The 19778-nt window shown below is 43.3% G+C and overlaps 1 protein-coding gene across 2 annotated transcripts in view; it reads left to right on the top strand.

Moving 5' to 3' along the window:
- The first annotated feature begins 5611 nt into the window (after positions 1-5611).
- The window catches only part of GLRA1 (glycine receptor alpha 1), a 36433-nt gene continuing 22266 nt past the window's right edge, over positions 5612-19778 (top strand). For both annotated transcript variants that reach the window (XM_008920995.2, XM_008920996.2), the window contains exon 1: positions 5612-5709. In XM_008920995.2, coding sequence (XP_008919243.1) covers positions 5654-5709 — 56 coding nt within the window. In that variant the 5' untranslated portion in view covers positions 5612-5653. The remainder of the gene's footprint in view (positions 5710-19778) is intronic.

Below are 19778 nucleotides of genomic sequence, written 5' to 3'. Positions count from 1 at the left end.
TCGCCTGGCAATTATTCTGTACAGGTCAGAAAATAATTAGCTTATGACCTGCAAATCACACTTCTAGTGGAAGCAGCAGTGTAATTTTTGTAAGGCTACAAAGTCCATGCTACTTTCTTACTACAGAACACTACATAAATTGTGACAGTGACAAGCCTATGATATGCAGCAAGACTACTCACAGCTCAAGTGTCATTATATGACATATGAGACATGGAAATTCATTAATAAATCAGCACTCCTAGGGGGAAAACAATCATCCATTCTTCTTTATTTCCTCTTCTCCAGGTATTACTGCCTTAACCTGATTCATGCACCTGACATGAGGGAGCAGACACACACTCAGGTCAGGAAAACCAGGATGTTGCACTTGGCAAGATCTTCTCTTGGCCTCCTGCAAACTTATAGTCTGTCTTGAAGTCATCCTAGCACAGGGCTTCATTCCACTTCCAAAGAGTCCGTGATCACAGACTAAATGTCATCAGACTCATGGGGGCCATGTTTGCAATGATGAGAAATCAATGCAGCCCCTAATCTACTTGTCAAGCAATATACTGCCCAGGAGTGGGAAGGTCATGGACAATCCATATAACTGCTCTGTTTGCAGAGAAAGATGTAGGGCTGAACCTCAAACACAGTTAGAGCTATAATTTTTAAAACACATGAAGTAAAATACCATCAACAGTGATATTTGATCTGAATTTCAGTCAAAAACATCAATCACCTATACCACAAATCCCTCACCTCCACCCCTACCAGCCTTCCAACCTTAGGCTGCAAGTTTGCTGAATTTCCTATGCAAGACATTCCAGGGGTTGTTTTCCAAAGAGCCAATGCATATCAAAACAGAATTGATCAAACTTTTCATCAGAGTTCAATTTTAAACATATTTTTTGAACTATGGATGGAAGATGGACCTTTACACTAGTTCCAGTGAATTCTCTTTCATCTGTAAATCTTTTCAGTAAAGAATCTTGACTAAACACTTTAAAAAACACTGCAGAAGCACTTTATGGTGTTATTTTACAGGCAATTATTTTGACTAAAAAAGTACCCCAGGTTCTCAAGTTTCTAAGAAAATTGTATTTACTTGAACCATCTTGCAGAGAAATAGCTTACTGCACATGGAAATTAGCTGAATAGGAAATTACTTTATAGAACCCTTTGCAAAATTCCCTGAACTTAATTCTAATTTAAAATTTGTTTTTCATTTGTTCAGTGTCAAAAGGCAAGGAGTGCTGCTGTAGCAATTTGAATCTCTGCCTTGAGAAGCACAATCCAAGTTCTTGGGGCACTGTTTCCTCATTAGCCATTCTCCAAAGAACAAACTGACAATAATGGATTTAGTATTCCCGAGACAGGCTGAGTGTACTTCACTGCTCTGCCAGCCACTTCTTCACCAAAAATCCTGTCATTTATTTGGTGAAGGAAGGCAGTGTGTGTCAATGGCCAACTTGAAGGCGTTTGTCCCCATGATGAATTTATTATCAGAATGTGAATTTTTAAACGGCAAGTAAAAGAAATTAAAATTTACTCTACCTGCTATAAAATCCAGAGACAAAAAAGAGATCAAGAATGAAATCAACTTCCAGTTCTGAATGAGGCTTTAGGTTAATTCTCAGCATAGGGTGCATGTTCACCTCATTACTGAGTGCTGTCCAAGGCTTTCTGTATTCTCCATGTCTTTAAGTATTCTATCAACTACCAAAACCAAAATGAAGTCACAGACTACCAGGAATATTCATTTTCTCCACAGAGAAGTAATTCATTTGCATTCTTCAAAGGGAAAGGATCAGGGAGGAACCACCTAAAAGAAACTGGAGAAACAGATATTCCCTGGCTTTTGTCACTCCTCATGTACACCCTTTTCTTCAGGTGTCCCCAAATTTCACTTGAGTGTTGAAAACAAATTAAAACCATTATCTCTGTGGTGTCTTATGTTGAACAAAATCCATCACTCACAACCCAGAAAGGCAATGACACAGAAGCTTTCCAGACAACTTCACCTACAAGTGAGTTTTACAAGACTCATCTACTCTGAAACTAAAAACAAGATGAACGCACAGCAGGTAAGTCTAATTTTAGGAGCTCATTTGACATCATGGTAAGTTATCTTCAACTCTGTCATTTGTACAAGTGCTGCCAAAGAAAGACAAATGCGTTTCAGAAGCATTTGGACTCTGCTTGAAAAATGGGAGACCTGGCAAGTGAACCCTTCCCCCCAAAAAATAAATCACAAAGCACTGCAGCTAAACCAAGCAGAAAGCTAAAACCTGATCTCAGAGCAAGTCAGGACAGATCCAGGGAGAGGAGTACCTGATGACAAGGGTTACTTAAAATAACGGTGATAAAATTGACTTCCAGGCATTATTAGATCTCCAGACCTATTTCCAGTTTATCTGCCCTTAGCTTCTTGGAGAACAAAAGAAAACCTAAACATCTGGCATTGCACAGAACCAATGTGGGTGACTTCATCACGGATATCCCTACTGATGGGTTGCACTGAGGACTGGTTGGCTGTTTCTTGAATCACCTGGGTTAAATCACTGGACGTGAGTTCCAAGGATCTGATGCCACCCTGACCAAGGCCTGACACATCCACAGAGCATGTGCAGGGCACTGCACCAAGACAAGCAACTGAGAGGGAGATACCAGAGCACAGACAAACACGTAATGCAGAAGGTGTGGTTCCTTTGGGGTCATCATGACAAGACAAAACTCATATTCCTTACATTTACATTTCTTTTGTTTTTACTCCTTGGTCTAAATCACCTTGATGCCTTGACCTGTTCCAGATATCTGTAGCAACCAGGTTTTGCCTCCATTTTCCCCAATGTCAAAGCAAACAGTGTTCCTGAGTCTCTCCATAAAGAAGTTTGAATATCAGCAGAAGAGTCCCTGGGCCCACACAAATCACTTGGTCGCCATCACCACCAAGACAGATGACAGCAAAGCAAAAAAGTTCTTTCCCCGGGAAAAGCAGTTTTCAGACCCTTCAACAGGAATAGCTGTGAAGATTCTTTATCTTATATACACACAGATTCATCTGCTTTCTTGATCTTAAGCACAGTCATCCTTCTTCTCTAACCCAAGGTAGTGCCAGGAGAGCAAGTGGGGACAAAATGAGACAAGTCTAGATACTTTTAGTATAAAAAAGATCAATCTTACAGGCAAGGGAAACACCATGTGAGAGAGTCATATCTCTTACAGAGCCCATTTCCATTTCTAAGGGAACCAGGAGGCTTACAGCCTCTAGACTTAACCCACAGATGCCAGGAGACGATTCTGCCTCCTGTTCTTTGTCCTGTTTCCAGTAAAAAACCAAACCAAACAAACAAACAAAAAAAATCAAGGAAACACCATTGCTTTCCAGCTATGTGGGTCCTGTTAACACGCCCAGTCTGGAGCTCCTCCTCTGGTCTGTCAGCACACTGGGGGCTGGAAAAGCACAGTGACAGAGGCTCATCCATGTGGGGATAAATGTCAAGAGGGAAAGTAAAGTGTGGAGCCAGCAAGCAGCAGGCAGGAAACACTGCATGGAATCATGTCCCCAGGAATCTCCATGAGTTGAAATCAGAGCCTGTTATTAATCTAGCTAGACACTGAGACCCAGGAGCTGGAGTAAATCTGATTAAATTCCCACTGTACCAATGGCTAGAAGCCAAGCAGGTCTTTCTTTTCTTCTGATTGGTAACCCAAAGGATATTTCTGTCTGCTTCACTAAGTAAACATACTGCTTTAAAACAAATAAAAACAGGAGATCGGAAACATCAGGTAAGTTTTAGTATGGCAGTAAGGTCCTTTGAGATGCAACCCAAACTAAGAAGAAAAAGTTATTTCCTAGCCTGGTGGGGCTTCAGTAGTGGTGGAGAAAGCAGTCCATTTCACCTCTACCCTTCCAACGTGGGACAGGAGTCCTTGAACAGATTAAAAGCAGCTTAAAAGGGGTTAAAAGTGACTCTTTGCCATGAGGAGTTTTGCAAAGCACAGGACAGGTAAACAAAACAGAACCTAAATAAGAAAGATCCCATTACACCAGGACAATAGAGAAGAAAACAATATGCTAGATCATTTAGGAGAGCTAAGTTTTCATTTCAATTCTCAGAAGCTGGTGAGGAGCTGACAAAGTGCCTGAGACAAAGTGACTGAGACCATTCCTCCCCACCCCGACCACCATGCTCAGCACCCTGTGAGCACAGCTGGAGCTGCAATAAGTAACTACTAAATGCTCCTTACCTGCCCTGGCCTTGATGGCTCTGGTGTTTGCCAAACCTCTTTGCAAAATCAAATGTAAAAAAATTAAAAAAAAAATCAAATAAAACAAAGATAAAAAGGAAAAAAATAATAAATCAAAGCCAAACAAACAAACAAACGAAAAACCCCAAAACCACAGAGATGTTCCTTAAAAGCCAACAGCAACACATATCAACTGCCAGCCAAGCAGATCTTCCACGAGATGGAGATTTAAGGCACGTTACGCTTGCCCTGTCAAGGGAGACGATTTCAGAGACTTCTTAAAAAGACAGCAATTCGGGTTAAAAATATTGAAATAAACCAAAACGTATCAGCGCTTTAAAGGTTAACAGCCTCTGCTGAACAACATGCGTTTATCCAACCACGTCCTAGAGTAGTTTTTTCAGCCTCGAGACCAATGAGCACAGCTAAGAGGAGGGCCTTGGGATGGTGGAGAGGCTGAGTTACCCCCTCCCCTCTGCCTTCCCTCATCTCCACCTCCCCCTCTCTTTTTTCTTTTTTTTTTTCCTTTTTTTTTTTTAGTTTAGTAAATTAATGCAGCAAGAAACTCCCAAGATCTGGCGAGTCCTAGCAGGGGAGAGAGGGCAGAGAGGAAATGAGATGCATTAGGAGGACAGTGAGCCACTTTCTTTCCGAGCACAATGGAAGTGCTTCCCAAGAAACTTCCCCTTCGCTCCCCTCCGCTCTAGCCCTGAGCAATGGGACACCTTCCCTACAGCAGCAATAACTTATTCGGGAGGAAAAAAGCCCAGGAAGCAGGAATCAACAGCATCCAAACGGCGGGCAGGAAAGCGACACAACCGGGACTGCAGCACGGCTCCACACTGACAAATTCCTGTGGATGTAACTAGGAAGACACCCCGGCCAGCAGCGGAGATTAAACCCTGGGGTTGTTGAGGGTCGTCGCGCCCCCCACCTCCCGTCTCAGCCCCGCCACCCCGATGGCAAACCTACACCCGCTGCGCCTCTCGCTCTCGCCAGCCTGATGTCCGGCGCGACATCCCGCTGAAGGGAGGTCTCGGCGCGGGCAGCCCGGTGCTCCGGCCCCAGCAGCACTGCAGTGGCGGTGGCGGGGGCCCCGGCGGAGGAGGGACGAGCCGAGGCGGCGGCGGAGCGGGGCCGCTCTCCGCGGTGCTGGGCGGGCGCGCCCCGGGCGCTGTCCGGGTGCTGCAGCGGGGCCCGCCGCTCTCCGCGGTGCTGAGCGGACCCTCCCGGCCTGCGCCCGGCAGGCTGGTTCGCTTTCCCCCCACCGATTCTTCCCTAAGTGCCGGGTTACTTTTGGCCAACCCCAACGCCCCACCCCTCACGGAGTAACAAAAAAAAAAAAAAAAAAAAAGGCAAACCAAAACAACAACAACAAAACCCCCAACAACAACAACAAACAGCGAGAGCTGGAAAAATGTGCAACGTCAACGCGCTCGGAGTCTACGTGTGGGAGACGATCGTTTTCTTCAGGTAAGGCTCGGCTTTACGCGAGGAGCGTGTGCGGGCTGGAGCGCCGTGCACAGCCCGAGCTCGGGGCACAGCCCCCGGGCACAGCCCCGGCTCAGGACAGCCACGTCCCGCCTTCCCCGAGCTGCCTTTTGGCCTCCCCCCGGGTCCCCCGAGCCTGGCTCACGCACAGCCCCTGGGCTCGGGACTTTCCGCGGCTTTGGGAGTTACTCCGTTTAATTAGCACCGCAATCTCGCCAACCGCAGTGCTGAAAACACCGACCCCGGCTGCTTGCAAAGTGACAGCTAGTGGCGGCTGGCAATGCTGCACTTGAATTTGCCCGGGTAAATACTCCCACCTCGCCCCCTCCCCATTCTTCATATTGCAGGTGAGTTCCGTGGGATGCTTTCACTGCTCATCTGTGAGGGCTCACCCTCTGTCCTCAGATTGCTCTGTTCTAAAGTCACAGAAAGCAAAGAAATAACCTCCTTCCTTCTCAACTTTTTTTTCTCTTACATTGTTTTGAGTATTCTTCCCTTGCAGAATATAAGCAAAAGCCAAAGGGGACGTGGGGAGCTTTTTGCAGTTATATTCATTATCGCCCAGCTATATTTTGACTGTGGTTTAGATGTGTTCAGTTTCTGTTTAAGGCTAAGATAGAAGGAATAGCTTTAGTCTTAAAGAACTGTTTCATGTCCATCTATCCTAGCAGTGCTTTTATTAAATGGACAAAAAAATATTGGAAGGTAGAAGCTCCTATATTTGCACGAAAGATGCAGCCTGCTGTAGCAAGTGAGAGATGCCAAATACAATTGGAGAAAAAAACCTCTGTCATGACCTGAACTTGTTCATCAGTCTTAGACTTCATTTCAGTTGCGTGGCTCTTACTTCTGCATTTTACCAAAGTGTCATGTTGTAGTTTAATGGGAAAACACAGACGTTATTTGCATACACATCACTGGTATAATACTTACCTTATGATTCACAGTAGCAGACCTGCTGATACTGGCCAGACTTTTCTAGCTAGCATTCTCTTTCCTTTTGAACACTAAAGTCTTTCCAGGCATAAAAATCGAGATATCCCCACTTTTTCTGTAAGTCCACAGGAAATCAGAGACAGCAAGACTGCAACATGAACTCAAAGCATTTAATGTTTAGGAAAGCCAAAAAATAAATTCTAGAAATAACTAAAATCATCAATCTCTGAAAAGCAATGTCCAATACCCGATACTTCAGAGTCATCCTTTCTCATCTTGTGACACTCAGACACAAGTGTGTCACACAATATAGTGAGGTGGATTGAAAGGGAGAACATGTATGTGGCAATAAACTCTTAGTTAAAAACAGTGTTGAAGCATTGGGGAAAAAAACAAACAAACAAACAAACAAACAAAAAAAAAAAAGCCCCCAAACAAACAAACAAAGATTAAACAGCACAAACACTAGAAAGCAAAAGGAAAATAAAAGAGTCTTTTCAGGTTTGCATTTCCTATGGCCTTGGTATTGAAGCCTCTGTCCACGTCTCCTCTGAACAGACTGAACAAGTGAAATTGATACCCACTTGTGCATCACTCAACACATGTGAGCACTTACAGGTTCTCAGCACATCAAGTACAGTCCTGGGCACTCAAAACCTTGGTAAACAAGTCACTTCAGATTCTAATGAGAAGGTTCATAGTATCATAAATTATATACGTGCATATGTGGTATATATGATTAGGTCATATTGCATACAAAAGGTATTTCTGGAAGTTTAGTTTTCCCAAAATTAACATTTAAGAACATTTGAAAATGCTTTAATTCAATTGCTGGGGGAGGATGAAATCAAATTGCTTTATATATTGCAATCATTTTCCAAGCAGGAAAAAAATAATTAGAAAAAAAAATAAATCAGTAATTCCTGCTTAGAACTGACTCTACACAATGTTTTTCCCTTTTTTTTCCTCTCCCCCTTTGTGTTACATGTTCAATTTATTACAGGCCAAAAATCTACCAGCCCTTCTGGTCCAGGAATAGCTTTGCTATTTCAGTTTCAGTAAAAGAAGTTTATTCATTAACAGTCATTCATAAATTTAGCATGCCAATTACTCAGTCATACACAATGTTTAACAAACCCAAATCTGATAATCCAATAATCCATAAGAGAAGTATGCATGGCTTTAAATTACAGAGTGCACCACGCTTTACTGTCAGCCTGTCAAAAATATTCTGGAAGGAGAATCCATTATGTGTTAGTACATGTACCACACAAATATAAAAAACAAATTAAAAATCCAGTGTTCCAGGGAAAATTATATACAGTCAATATAGGAAATAAGACTAGATTTGCTGCTTAACAAAATCTTCCTCTACCAGCCTTTTAAAAAACAAGACCCTGTGGGAAAGAGTAACAGCTGGTGTGTGAATGCAAACATTATGGTATTGCCAATATGATATTTGTTTCTGTTACAGTTGGGGTGTTTTAGAAGGAGTTTGTGATACGTGGCTTACTCCGACATGCCTTTCTTTATGGAAGAGCACTTCCCATTCTGCTACCTGCCTTCTCAGACTGCAGTCACTTGGCTGTGACTAAGGCATTTACTGAGAACCTGGATAGGGGCAGGGATGGAAGCTGGGTTGGGGTGGGCGATGAAGACTGAGAGGCTGCTTGACCAACCTTTCCTTACAGATATCTCAGTAAGGCAAAATCCTATTTCTTTAAAACAAATTGGACAATATTCACATAGGGATTTCCAGATGTTCTGATTGTATCTGTGGAGACATGTACCATCATTCTCCTAAAGTCTAACTACATACACTGCACGTTCAGTGGTGAATTCCTTCACGCAGAACAAAATGCTCCCCTATCCCATGATGATCTTGCCTGGACTTTCTGTTGCACCATCACATTTTAATAGCTGTAATGTTCCAGAAGCACCACTGCATAAGCTGGGGGTAGGAACACACCTTGTACAAGTTAGGACATAAAAGATATCCCAGAACTGACTCCTTACCCAACTGGACACTGTTGAAATTTGAAATTCTTTGGGCCTGATTTTTGTCCTAATTGCACTTCTGCACATCAGGAATCTGCAGCACGACCTTCACTGAATCAAGATCAGAGCTGGCCCCTTCTGAACAGCAATCTGTCAGCAAGCAGGAGTGATTCAAGGCTACTGCTCCAAGTGAGTCACAGGCTAAAACTTGCTGCCAGCCTCAGTCCCTACTGGATTGCTCCAAGTGGCATGTTTATATTCCCTTCTGTCAGTAATGGAGCTCTTAATTTCCAGTTTTTAAAATGATAAGAAGGTCCCATTGTAAATATGATACCTCAACTTTTGGGAGAGGAAAGACATTCTTTCCTAAGACAGTCTTGACAAGTTAGGGTGACTGAAGAGCTGCTGGTCTCAGCCCCTCAAAAATATCACAAAAGGAAAGGCAAGCAAAGAAACAGGAGAGTAATGTGCACCACATCTCTAAGGCTCCTGCTATAGCTCTGCAGTGCCAGGTAACATCTCAGAGCTGCCTGAGTGAAGCACCAACCAGAGACTTCCAGAGCCACAAGTGAAACAGCATAGCAGATATTCTCAATACTTAAAGAATATTTTCCTCATGCTTACTAAAATCTATTAGAAGTTGTGCCTTATGACCTGTTGTGCCTCTGCCGAGCCTGTCATCTCCTCCACGAAATAAAAATTATTTAGCAAAGTCTTGGACTAGATGGCTCTAAGGATACTCTTTAGTTGCTTTGGTCTGCAACCTTTAATTGCCCCATTAGAGACCCCACTAAAAGGGTTACATGTCTAAGGTTTGAAAGTGTGACAATATAGACAATTCTAGAAGCCTTTATAAATCATTCTGGAAAGAAAAATTAATTTGGTGTCATCGCAGTAAAAGCACAAAATGTCTGGGACTCTGCCTTCTGCAGGGACTTTAATACATCCAGCCAGTCATCCTGATTCTCCTGCATTTTAGGCAATTAAGACAAATCAACATAAAGTATGCAAAACATTTTCTAACAGTCTGACCTTAACCTTCTTCTCCAAACAGCTGTCTTAAACAACTCCAGAACTACTATTTGGATAGTTCAGAACAAAATAAAGGTTCCACAAATGTCTGGGCAAAAAACCCAGCCTCCTTCCTTCACCCCTTATGTTTGGTACAAAGAGCAGAAAAACACTAAATAATCAACTTGCTTACCAAAAACATTACAAAACGATGTTGCAGTTTCTCCCACGCACTAATAAAATACACTTTGTCTCCAAGGCACTGGTGCTGTGCAGATTTTAGGTAATACAAACTGGCTGTCCACCTTGGCTCACTCTGAACATTACCCTACACTGCAGCAAGTCCCACTGGCAGAACACAAAATTACTGTGCAAATATCTCAGGGAGCTGCTTCTGGAAGGAGATTGATATGTGGAGGGAATGGTGGGATCCTGCCCTTACTCGTAAGGGCACTACAGAGACTTCCTTCAAGAACAAGAATTCAGACATGGGAATTTGGTCCCCCCTTATTTCTCTTCTCTCATGAAAGAGGTGTTGGAGAGCCTTAGGTGTGAAGCAAGTCAGAAGCAAAGGGCCCTCTGACTCTGAGTGCCCCAGATTTAACAGCACAGCCTAAAGGCTACGAAGTTCACTCTGATTCCAGGCAGAGAGGAAAGAACTTGTAAGCAACAGCTCAGGGCAGTTCCCTGGGCTTGGGCAAACACATTTCTTGTTTGCTTATAAAATTCATCTCACCAAATCCTCATGAGTTGACCTGGATAGAAAAGGATCCCAACATCTGAATTAAGAAGTTAATCAATGTCCAAAATTAAATTACTTTATTATCCCAGCCCCGACCAGCAATCATTCATCTGTAATAGAAAACCAGCAGATAGGTCTGTTCTCATTGCATCCCAGCATGCAGGTTAAAAGGACTCTCCCAATTTCAGTGTCAAGAAGATGTCAGACCACTTAATGAATATAATTTTTATTTAGGTACTGATGAAAGACAGGGGTCCTAAAAAGTAACTCATGCTTTAAAACTCATAAGATCCAAATCAAACCCGCAACATTTAATTATGTTAAATCACATCATCTATTTTCACTTGCGCATTTTCTATAACCTGGAGCTTTTCTGAGAATCCCAAAGTGGCCAATATTAGGACAGCAGATAAGCTGTTAACAAATTTTTACTTCCATCTGGTTTATTTGCCTGTATCAACTCTCACTGTTGTGACACATTAAATCAGGGTCTCACTATTTCCAGTAAATTACCCCTTTGCTCTCATTACTGGGCTTACTTTCTACTGACCTTTATCTATCAGCAAGAGCACAAATTATTTCTATTCTTATGAATTATGGTTATACTTGTGCACATCACACCATTCAAGAAAAAGGGCTCATCATACCCTTTCACCTGCTAAAAACGCCCTTCCAGCATACCCACCCCAACATGGTTTGATTCAATTTTTTGATTGACAAAAGATGTCATTCCAAGAACATTTGATAATTTCAGTTTAAAAAAACAAAACAAAACCAAACCAAACAAAGAAAAAACCCCAAACAAAACCGATCACCACAATAAAACCCAACACCAACCCAGGATAAATGAAGCAAAAAGGAATAAGGGAGAAAAGCAGGAATTTTTCCTGCTGCTCCACTGCAAGGCACTGAAAAGATCATTAGCAGCCATGACCAGACAACTCAACACCAGACTGGCTGCTGACTCCCAGACCTACTTGCACAGCCCAGAAAAGAGCAACTTTTGCATTGAACTCAGCATAATAAAATCTTGCTAATCCAGCAGGTCAGTTCCCCTTAAAGTGACAAAAATAAAATTGACTTGTTTCCCCTCACCCTTCCCCCAAAGTATCCAAACTATTTACATTTGTGTTTACAAAGCCGGACAACAGAAACCATTTCCCTCCAGCAGAAGTGGTTTGCATTGGTATTTCTTAGTCAAGACGATTGGTTGGTGCAAAATGTTGTTCCCTTCACCTCTTGGGAAACTATTGATATGCTTTAGCTGATCTAGTCCTGGAGGTCTGCATGGTTTGATCCCACTGGTGCAATAGATCACATACACATCTGCAAGCTGCTCTTAAAACTCTCTGAAGACTGAGGCACAGAAACTGAAAAATCAGAAATATAGCTTCTGTCCCCTCAGTAAGACCAAAGCCCAGAGAGGGCCTGCAGAGAACAGAAATTATCGATAGAGACAGATGCACCCATCGTTACACATGCTGAGCACTCCCCATTATGCAGACAATTGTTTCATCCATATATTGCACCATGGTAAGCTGCTGATTTGGGGGCTGCACCACATCTGGCTGGTACATAGACAAAATTGGCATCCTGTAAATACATCTCTGCTGGATGCCCGTGAGAAAAGCAGGGGAAATCTTAATTTATCAGACCCCATGAAATTTGGGCTTTGAAAGGGAGGGGAAAACAAAAGAACACACTTTTACATCCCTGCTTTCCTTATGATTTGTCCCTTTTCATCCTTTCACTAAGGCTCATGGCCCACTAGGAAAAAAAGATTGGGAAAAAAACAAGACAAAAAACCCCAAAGCCTGAGCAGACAGCCAGGGAACTCTCTAGTTTTCATCAGTGCCTCCGTGCGGGGTGGGCGAAGAGGGAACACACTACCAAGAGGTTGCCAAGACAAGGAGTGTCGCATGCCTGGAACAGCAGGGCTTGCAGTGCAATCAATCATCGCACAGGCTGCCTTCAGAGCAGAGCCGCCGACAGCAGCTCCCCTCGGTGCCTGCCCTGCCAGCAACGCCTGCGACCACTCGCCCAGAATGCAAATCCCGCCCCCCACCCCCGCCAGGGCTGGAGCAAACACACAAATCAATTAAACAGCAACAGAAGTGGGATCGGTGGTGGATCAGACCACTATCGCGCGCATGTGGTTCAGCAGCAAAATGCAGCTGAGCCAGGAATCGTGCAGAAAATCCAGCCAAAATCGTGGGTTTCTCACCTTTACGTGATTTCCCTTGATTTCCTTTTTATTCTTTTATTTCAGCCGATGCCAGTAAAAAAGATGCACTGTACAAAGCCCCAAGCACAGACCCCCTCCTCCCCTCTTTTATGGGGCAGTTAAAAAACCTGAAAGCACAAAAGGGTCAGCTTTTATCAGCACCCTTTAAAAAAATCATTAGCTCCAAATGTCCGTATGGGTGCCAAGAGTCCCCATGCAAGATGGATTCAGTCTCCCATTACAGCACGATCTGTTCACCACAGGTATTACCCCAGTGGGGAGTAGAGAAGCTCTGGGTTCCTGGATGAGGGACCCTTTTCTTATCTTGTAAGAACTGTGAACCCAGGCTGCAGACAAAAAAGTGACTTTCTATGGGGTATATCCTGTCTTTTGTTTGCTCCCAGTGCTTTCACCCTCTGAGCAGGGCATTAGTTCTTGGCATACCCACACACAACAGAGACTTCTTTGCTGCACCACGTCTCCCAAAATCTCATTTACAAACCAAAATGTGTTATCCCACCTCTCCTGACACCTCATGTGCCTGAGAATTGCAAGCATCGTCCAGCTTCCAGCCCCATCCATCACACCCTGACACAGAGCTCTGGGCTTTGGAATCATCTCCCAGCAGTGTGGCTGACAAAGTACCAGCCTCATCAAACACAACGTGCTCTCCTGCACCAGGGTTGGAAAGATGGAGTTTGTTTGGTCAGGGAGCTGAAGAAACCAAAGAGGGCAGCTGGAGTGGGGAGGAAAAGAGCCCTCCTGGGCAAGGGACCCAGGGCTCAGTCATTAATTCCAGAAGTTATGTTTCATTATAGTTCATGAATAAACTGATAAATTACACAGGAATCACAGACAGTACAGAGGGAATATTCAACTCTAGCGGGGTATTTGTGTGGCAATGACAACAACTAATTCCATCAGAAAGTATCAAAATGAGCTCTCTTGTCTAACAACTCATTTTACACAGCACAAAATATGCACATCAGAGAACTCCAGTCTTACTTTGAGACCCACAATTTTGTAGGTAGGTTACAGGGGTTAGCTCAGGTGGTCTTTTCAAAGGATCTGGAGCAAAAAGTTTTACTTCAGAAGATAAAACCCACTCTGCACCGCATGTCATATCTCATCTCTTTTTAAAAGAATTTTATTCATACTGCTTCTGATTTAGGAAGAAAAAAAAGTTACAATATCCTCACCCAATCTTAACGAGCAGCATAAACCCTTAAACTAAAACTAATTTTTAAAGAGCTGCTGTAGTGAGCTATTTGAACTGATGGAAATGCAACTGATAGTGAGACTGCAGAGCTATAGATAGAAGAGCATCCACGCTTCCTCGTAATTCTCTGACACTTGTCTGGTCTGTGATCTAAAACCTTCTGACGTCAATTGAGGTTCCCACCGCAGCTCTCCGTCCAAACACTAAATCAAGAGCACACCAGTAAAGAGAATATTGTTATCTAGATTATGAAGCCTCATCTCGTAAAGACATTTTCCCCCTTTATCTACTGCATTCAGGAGGGCTGCCTATGCATAACTTTAAGTATCTGACTAGCCCCCGACTATAAAAAGAATATTCAGTGCGTGTGAAGCCAGACACATGCTTTTGTCTTTGCAGGGATGTTTTTCTCCCTTTGTTTTTCAACAAAAAAAATGCAATTATAACTTTCTTTTTCTCTGTAAACCCTTCAGTAAATGCATAGGTAAGAGTCAATGCTGGTGTTCACTGGGTCTATTTCTCAAGTGATTAAAACCCAAGCTTTGACTTGTGCTTCTCTGTTGTCTGAATTTTGTTTTCAAACCTGTCTCAGTGGCTTAGGATCACACATATCCGGAAAGTCATGACGTGTGCTCCAAGAGCTGTAGATGCTTCTGGAAGAGGGAATTGAGTTGAGAACGTCACTAGAGAGAATGCCTGTGGCTTGAAAACTAATTTAACAAACACTTTTTTTTTTTAATGTGCAATAAGCAAGAATGATCACTCAACAACAATCCTTGTAAGAGCAGAGATCTGCCATGCAACTGAGCACTATTTCCACTCAATTCATTGGTCTCCCTGTGCTCTTCCCATCTCAGCTATACACATTGGGCAGACTTCTCCCCCCTCAGCCGATTGTCTAATCATTTATTATTTTCTTGTTGCTCTGTCCAGGCAGCGTCAGCAAATGTTCCAAGTGCTGGTGTCTTTCCACAGAGTTAATCAGTGTAATTGGGATGGTTTATAGTTCTGGACAGGGTGTTTTGCCATATGGCATAGGAGCCATGGGCTGCAGGAATGTGGCAGTGGAACACAGAGACATCAGATTGCTGCAGTCTGAAGAGATTTTTCTCACTTCAGTAAAGTTGTTGCAGGTTTCCCTGGAAAGGAATGATCACAGAGGGTTAATTCCCTGAGATCCATGGAAAAGTGCCTCCCAGTTCTTCTCCTGCTGTACAGCCACGGGGACCAGTGGCAACATGGGTTGTTCAGGACATTTGAGAGTGCTCTGGGATCCTTTGAGTTAAAACTTTAACTGATTACATCCTGTGACTACTGCAATGCAGTTACTTCTGGTGCAAGAGCTAGAATTGGTTTAAAGAGCTCACAGCAACAGAGCACAACCATCCAGGGCAGAGACATTTAACAAGTCTACTCTTTCCTTCTTGTCACCCCCTTGTGCCATGAATAGGGACAAGTAGTAGTTTACTGCCCATTTCTTTCTCAGAGTGAAATGTCCTCACAGGGTCTCAGATTCTGTAGTTCTCCAGTCTCACTGTACACAGCTATTTTCCTCTCCTGTCTCAACATCCAGGCCTCTTCCATGTGTCTGTTGCATAAACATTCAGTTGAATCAAGAAAACAACCAAGTCCAAATTCCCTCCCAACCTCTGAGAGTTAACTTTGCAACTTCACCCCCACATCACACCCCCATGTCCACAGGGCAGGGGCTGTAACTACCAGCAGCTGAGCATGACCACATGGACTGCAACCACTGCTGGGCAATCAGCACATCTGTAACACTCACAGCTCCTTCTACTCAGCACCATGATGGGCCAAAAATATAGTATTGGGGCTCTCTTCTCCCACACACCCTCCACTGTTCTTTATCCTGCCCACCTCTAATGTTGTAAGCCAGGAATTCAGACAAGGTGATGGAGAGTAACATGCAGGCAATGAGTTTCATCCTTTTTAATTGAATTGCATATCAATATTGATTGTGCTATTAATTTTGATAGTAAATCTAATCATTAAAATAAAAAGTCTGCCTGCAGTCTCTGCCAAGCCTTCCCAGCCAGGGTCTGGCAGCAGTTCCCTCCAGATAACATGTTGGTGTGCAGTCATAAATAACAGTCTGGGTGCAGAGTTTAGGGCTGCCCCTTTTCATTTCGCCAAGACAATCTTCTGTCTGTCCTTCCTGCCTCTCTCCAGCTGCTGAGGACAAGATGGAGACAGGCAGCTCCAGCATTGGCAGAGGCTGAATCCAGGCTGGGCTCTGCTGAGCTCCAGTATCTGCTCAAGGGACCAGGGAGATGGTTCCAGGAGAGTAAGGAGAGAGTTATCCTGGGCAATCCTAGTTAATCATGGACAGCACGATGCCTTTCTGTGCCCAACTATCTGATGTTCTCTTTGCAATTGCACCTCTCGGAGCCTGCTGAAGTCAATAAAGCTGAACTGATGAATTCTCCTGTGCCCCTGAGCCCCCACACTGCTCTAGCCTGGCTTTAAAGGTAACAGGGGAAACAGTTACTCTGCTCACCTCACCCTGCCTTAGACCTGATGGATATTTCCCTCCCCTGGGATATCTACTTACAGAATACACAGTATTTGAAGGACAAATGTGAGGCAGCTCACCTGAACACTATTCCCAACACATCCCTGTCAAGCTTTCTGGCTTGCTGCATTTCAAAAATAAACTCCCAACAAACCACATCAGAAAGCTTTGCTGAGCAGCACTGAACCAGGGTAAGGGGTTAGGTATCTTTATTTCTTCTGAGTCCAACCAGAGAAATAAACCCAGTGCTGTTCTCTCGAGCCACTGATGTGGTACCACTTTATCCTCACAGGGACTTGAGCCTTTCACACTTGGCAGAGGTATTTCCTCTGCAAACACTTGTTTTGCAACAGTTTGTTTCTGCTTCCAGACATGATTTTTTTTTTACATCCAGAATTAATGATTAACAATTAAATTATTTGACAAGGGAATAGAGGCCCTGTGCTAATTAAATTCCTTCATCATTCCTCTTTGCAAACTAAAAAAAATAAATTAAAAAGAATAAAAAAAATTATTTCTTAGTATCAGCATTCAATCAGAACAGGGCAGTTTGTGATGTTGGACTTAATTAGATGGACAGCCATGGGCACACCCAAAGAAAAAAAAAAAAAAAGGCATGACAATAATGCACAAGGACCATGCAAATGAGAGGAGAAGGATGAAACAGTCAACTGGGGAGCCAGGAACTGAACAAACAGACGTGGTCAGACTGCAGAAGAGCCACTTTCTAAACCAAATAACTGTTTATAAGAATATATCATCTGTTTAGATGAAACAAAATAATGCAGACAGAGTAAACAGTGCCACAGAGAAACCAGTGATAGGTGTCCTGCAAAGCCTGACTGCTCTGTTTTAAGGAATGCAATCTTGAGCAGCTGGGCTGCTCATCTCCATCAGCTTTCACCTTCCTATCCTGCTCGTGGGCTGCACCTCCTGGGGGCTTGCTGGTGTCTGCTTACACACCAGCATTAATATCACAAAAGATTATGCTAGTTCATCGACCCTTTGAAGAGATCCTTCCCATTGTAGTGGCTGTGATGATTGCCTGATGGCACTTTCTCAGCCAGATCCACTAGGGATTACACCAGCATAAATAAGATAAGCCGCTGTCTGACTGCTATTAAAATGCGCCGAGACACCCAGCTCAGACAACACTCTTACACCAATGCAAACTACAGCCTCGGTGCTTACGTGCTTTGCCTCCCTTTGTTTATTCACAGAATCAAATCTTCTCTCTGAACACCACCACAACCCACTCTAAATTTCCAATTCCCTTCTATTGTCAATAATTTTCAAGTCACTCTCCCTGCCTCTGCTGGGCCAGCAGATGAACAGTCCTGTGGGACTTTCAAAGGTGCTTTTGTAAGAAGTAAAGGCACGGAGAAAATCCCAGAAAGCTCCCAAGGCAGCCCACAGCACTGGTCTAGACAGACCTGGAAGAGAACAGAAGCTAGTAGTATTTTGAGTGCTGTCTGAGCTAAACTGCCATTGCAAAGCTCAGTTGTCACAACCAGAGTGAAGATTTTTGGGGTTCTGTTAGAGAGAAACCATCCATCTAAAGCACAGTGGGGTGGACCAGCCTCTCTGTAGTTCCCAGTGGTGTTTTCTACTATTTCTTCTAAGCTAGAGAGTTGACTCATCTGCCTGCTGCTGGAAAGGCTTTGCTACTCCTTCATCCCTTGCCTTTCTTGCCTTTTCTTATTAAATCTAGGGGGAAGCTGTTACCAGGTCGTTATAGGAAAACATCTAATAACCAAAGAGAAACTAGACAAAACTAGAACTCATCCTTCCCAGGTCACCTGGGTAACAACACACAGCAGACAAATAGATTTAAAAACACATATTAGGAGGCATTAAACCATGTTTGACAGTTCCAGCACCTCCCCAAAGGTGTTCCCAGGAACTGCTCAGAGATGGGCATGAAGCTGCAGAAAGCAGTGGGGCTGTGAGTCTGATCCTCTCCCAGATGCTTCTGGGATTCAGTTATCTAAATAAATACTTCCATGTAGGAACTGAGCCCATCAAATTAATTTACTTGCAACTTTGACTGGGAAAGAATCAGAAAGTGATACCCAAAGAATACCAGCAGACTAACTTATTGTGAGTGAACATATTCAGTACAGGCTTTCACGCTGAATTCACAGGAAAGCTCAGCACTGATTTCTTTGCCTTTTCACCTCATTTTTTAAAACAAATGCCAGGGGAATTGCAGTTTCTAATTATCTTTTTCCACTTAAAGCTTATTAGATGCTTATTAGATTTGTATTGCCTCATCCCCCCCACTTTTCCATTTCCATATACTTCTTCCAGTTAACAGTTAATGAGAAGAAATCAGTGTATTGCAGTATTTGGCATCTTGTTGCTGAAGTGGCAGGAGTCTTTGGTTACCAAGTCATTTGCTGCTTAATTGAAATCTTTTCTCTGGACTCATTGCCATGCAGACACTCCATTGCAATGCAGTAGTCGAGCCCAGTATTGATTGTCCTCCCACCCCCAGCTTTCTTCTGAGTTTGCAAATCAATTGCACCCCATTGCTTTCCTCCTAAAAATAATTAAATTAAAACCATCACCCATTCCACAACCCCATTTACCCCTGAAACACATTGTTTTGGGCTTTGTATAGTTCCTTAGAGCAGAGATAGGGATAAGATAAGAAAGGGCAGTGTGGCTGTAGTAAAAGTGAGATCCACAACTTGTCAGGTCAACACCAAGCATGAGTGTGCATCAGCCTGCTCAGACATGGCCAGTGTGGCAGTGGATTGTGAATATATGAAGAAGTGAATGAAACCCTAGTTTTAGACTCTCAGTGGAAGTGGCCTGGAATTCATCTCCCCTCTTCATTGTGGGAATTAATCAATTTTTAACCATTAAAAACCTGGTAATCAGAGTACCCTGTTGCAGCTTACAAAGGAAGCCAGACTGCAGCTGTGAGTTTGCAGGATTGAAAACCAACACTTGGCAAGCCATCACTGCTGACACTAGAAAAGAAAGTCAATGCAATGCAGGGTACTAGATTCCTGATTTTGAAATTATGGCACCCAAGCACTGTTGAATTCTGTCAGTTTTAAAATTTCTGAGGACCTCAGTGGTTCAAAATGTTCTTATCAAGACATTTGTGTCTTTGGAGCCTCTGCTCAAACTTGCATTGGATGAACAGGTCTTTGAGGGCAGGATCACATTAATACAACACACAGTGACTGTCCCAAGTTCTTCCCAGAAGACCTTGTGTCAGTACTTAGCACTACTCTTCAAAAACCATCAGGTTTGACTACTGCAAAATTTCCCAAGGTCAGGCCCTCATGCTGTCACTTGTGAGGACACATCTAGCTAAATATCTCGTACCTGTTGCAAACATTCTCAGGCCTCCCAGCTGCTCTGTCAGTGGCTT

Source organism: Manacus vitellinus, unplaced genomic scaffold, assembly GCF_001715985.3.
Source record: "Manacus vitellinus isolate BGI_N305 unplaced genomic scaffold, ASM171598v3 scaffold_51_pilon, whole genome shotgun sequence".
Taxonomy (NCBI): Eukaryota; Metazoa; Chordata; class Aves; order Passeriformes; family Pipridae; genus Manacus; species Manacus vitellinus.
This window is presented reverse-complemented; position numbering and strand designations above follow the sequence as displayed.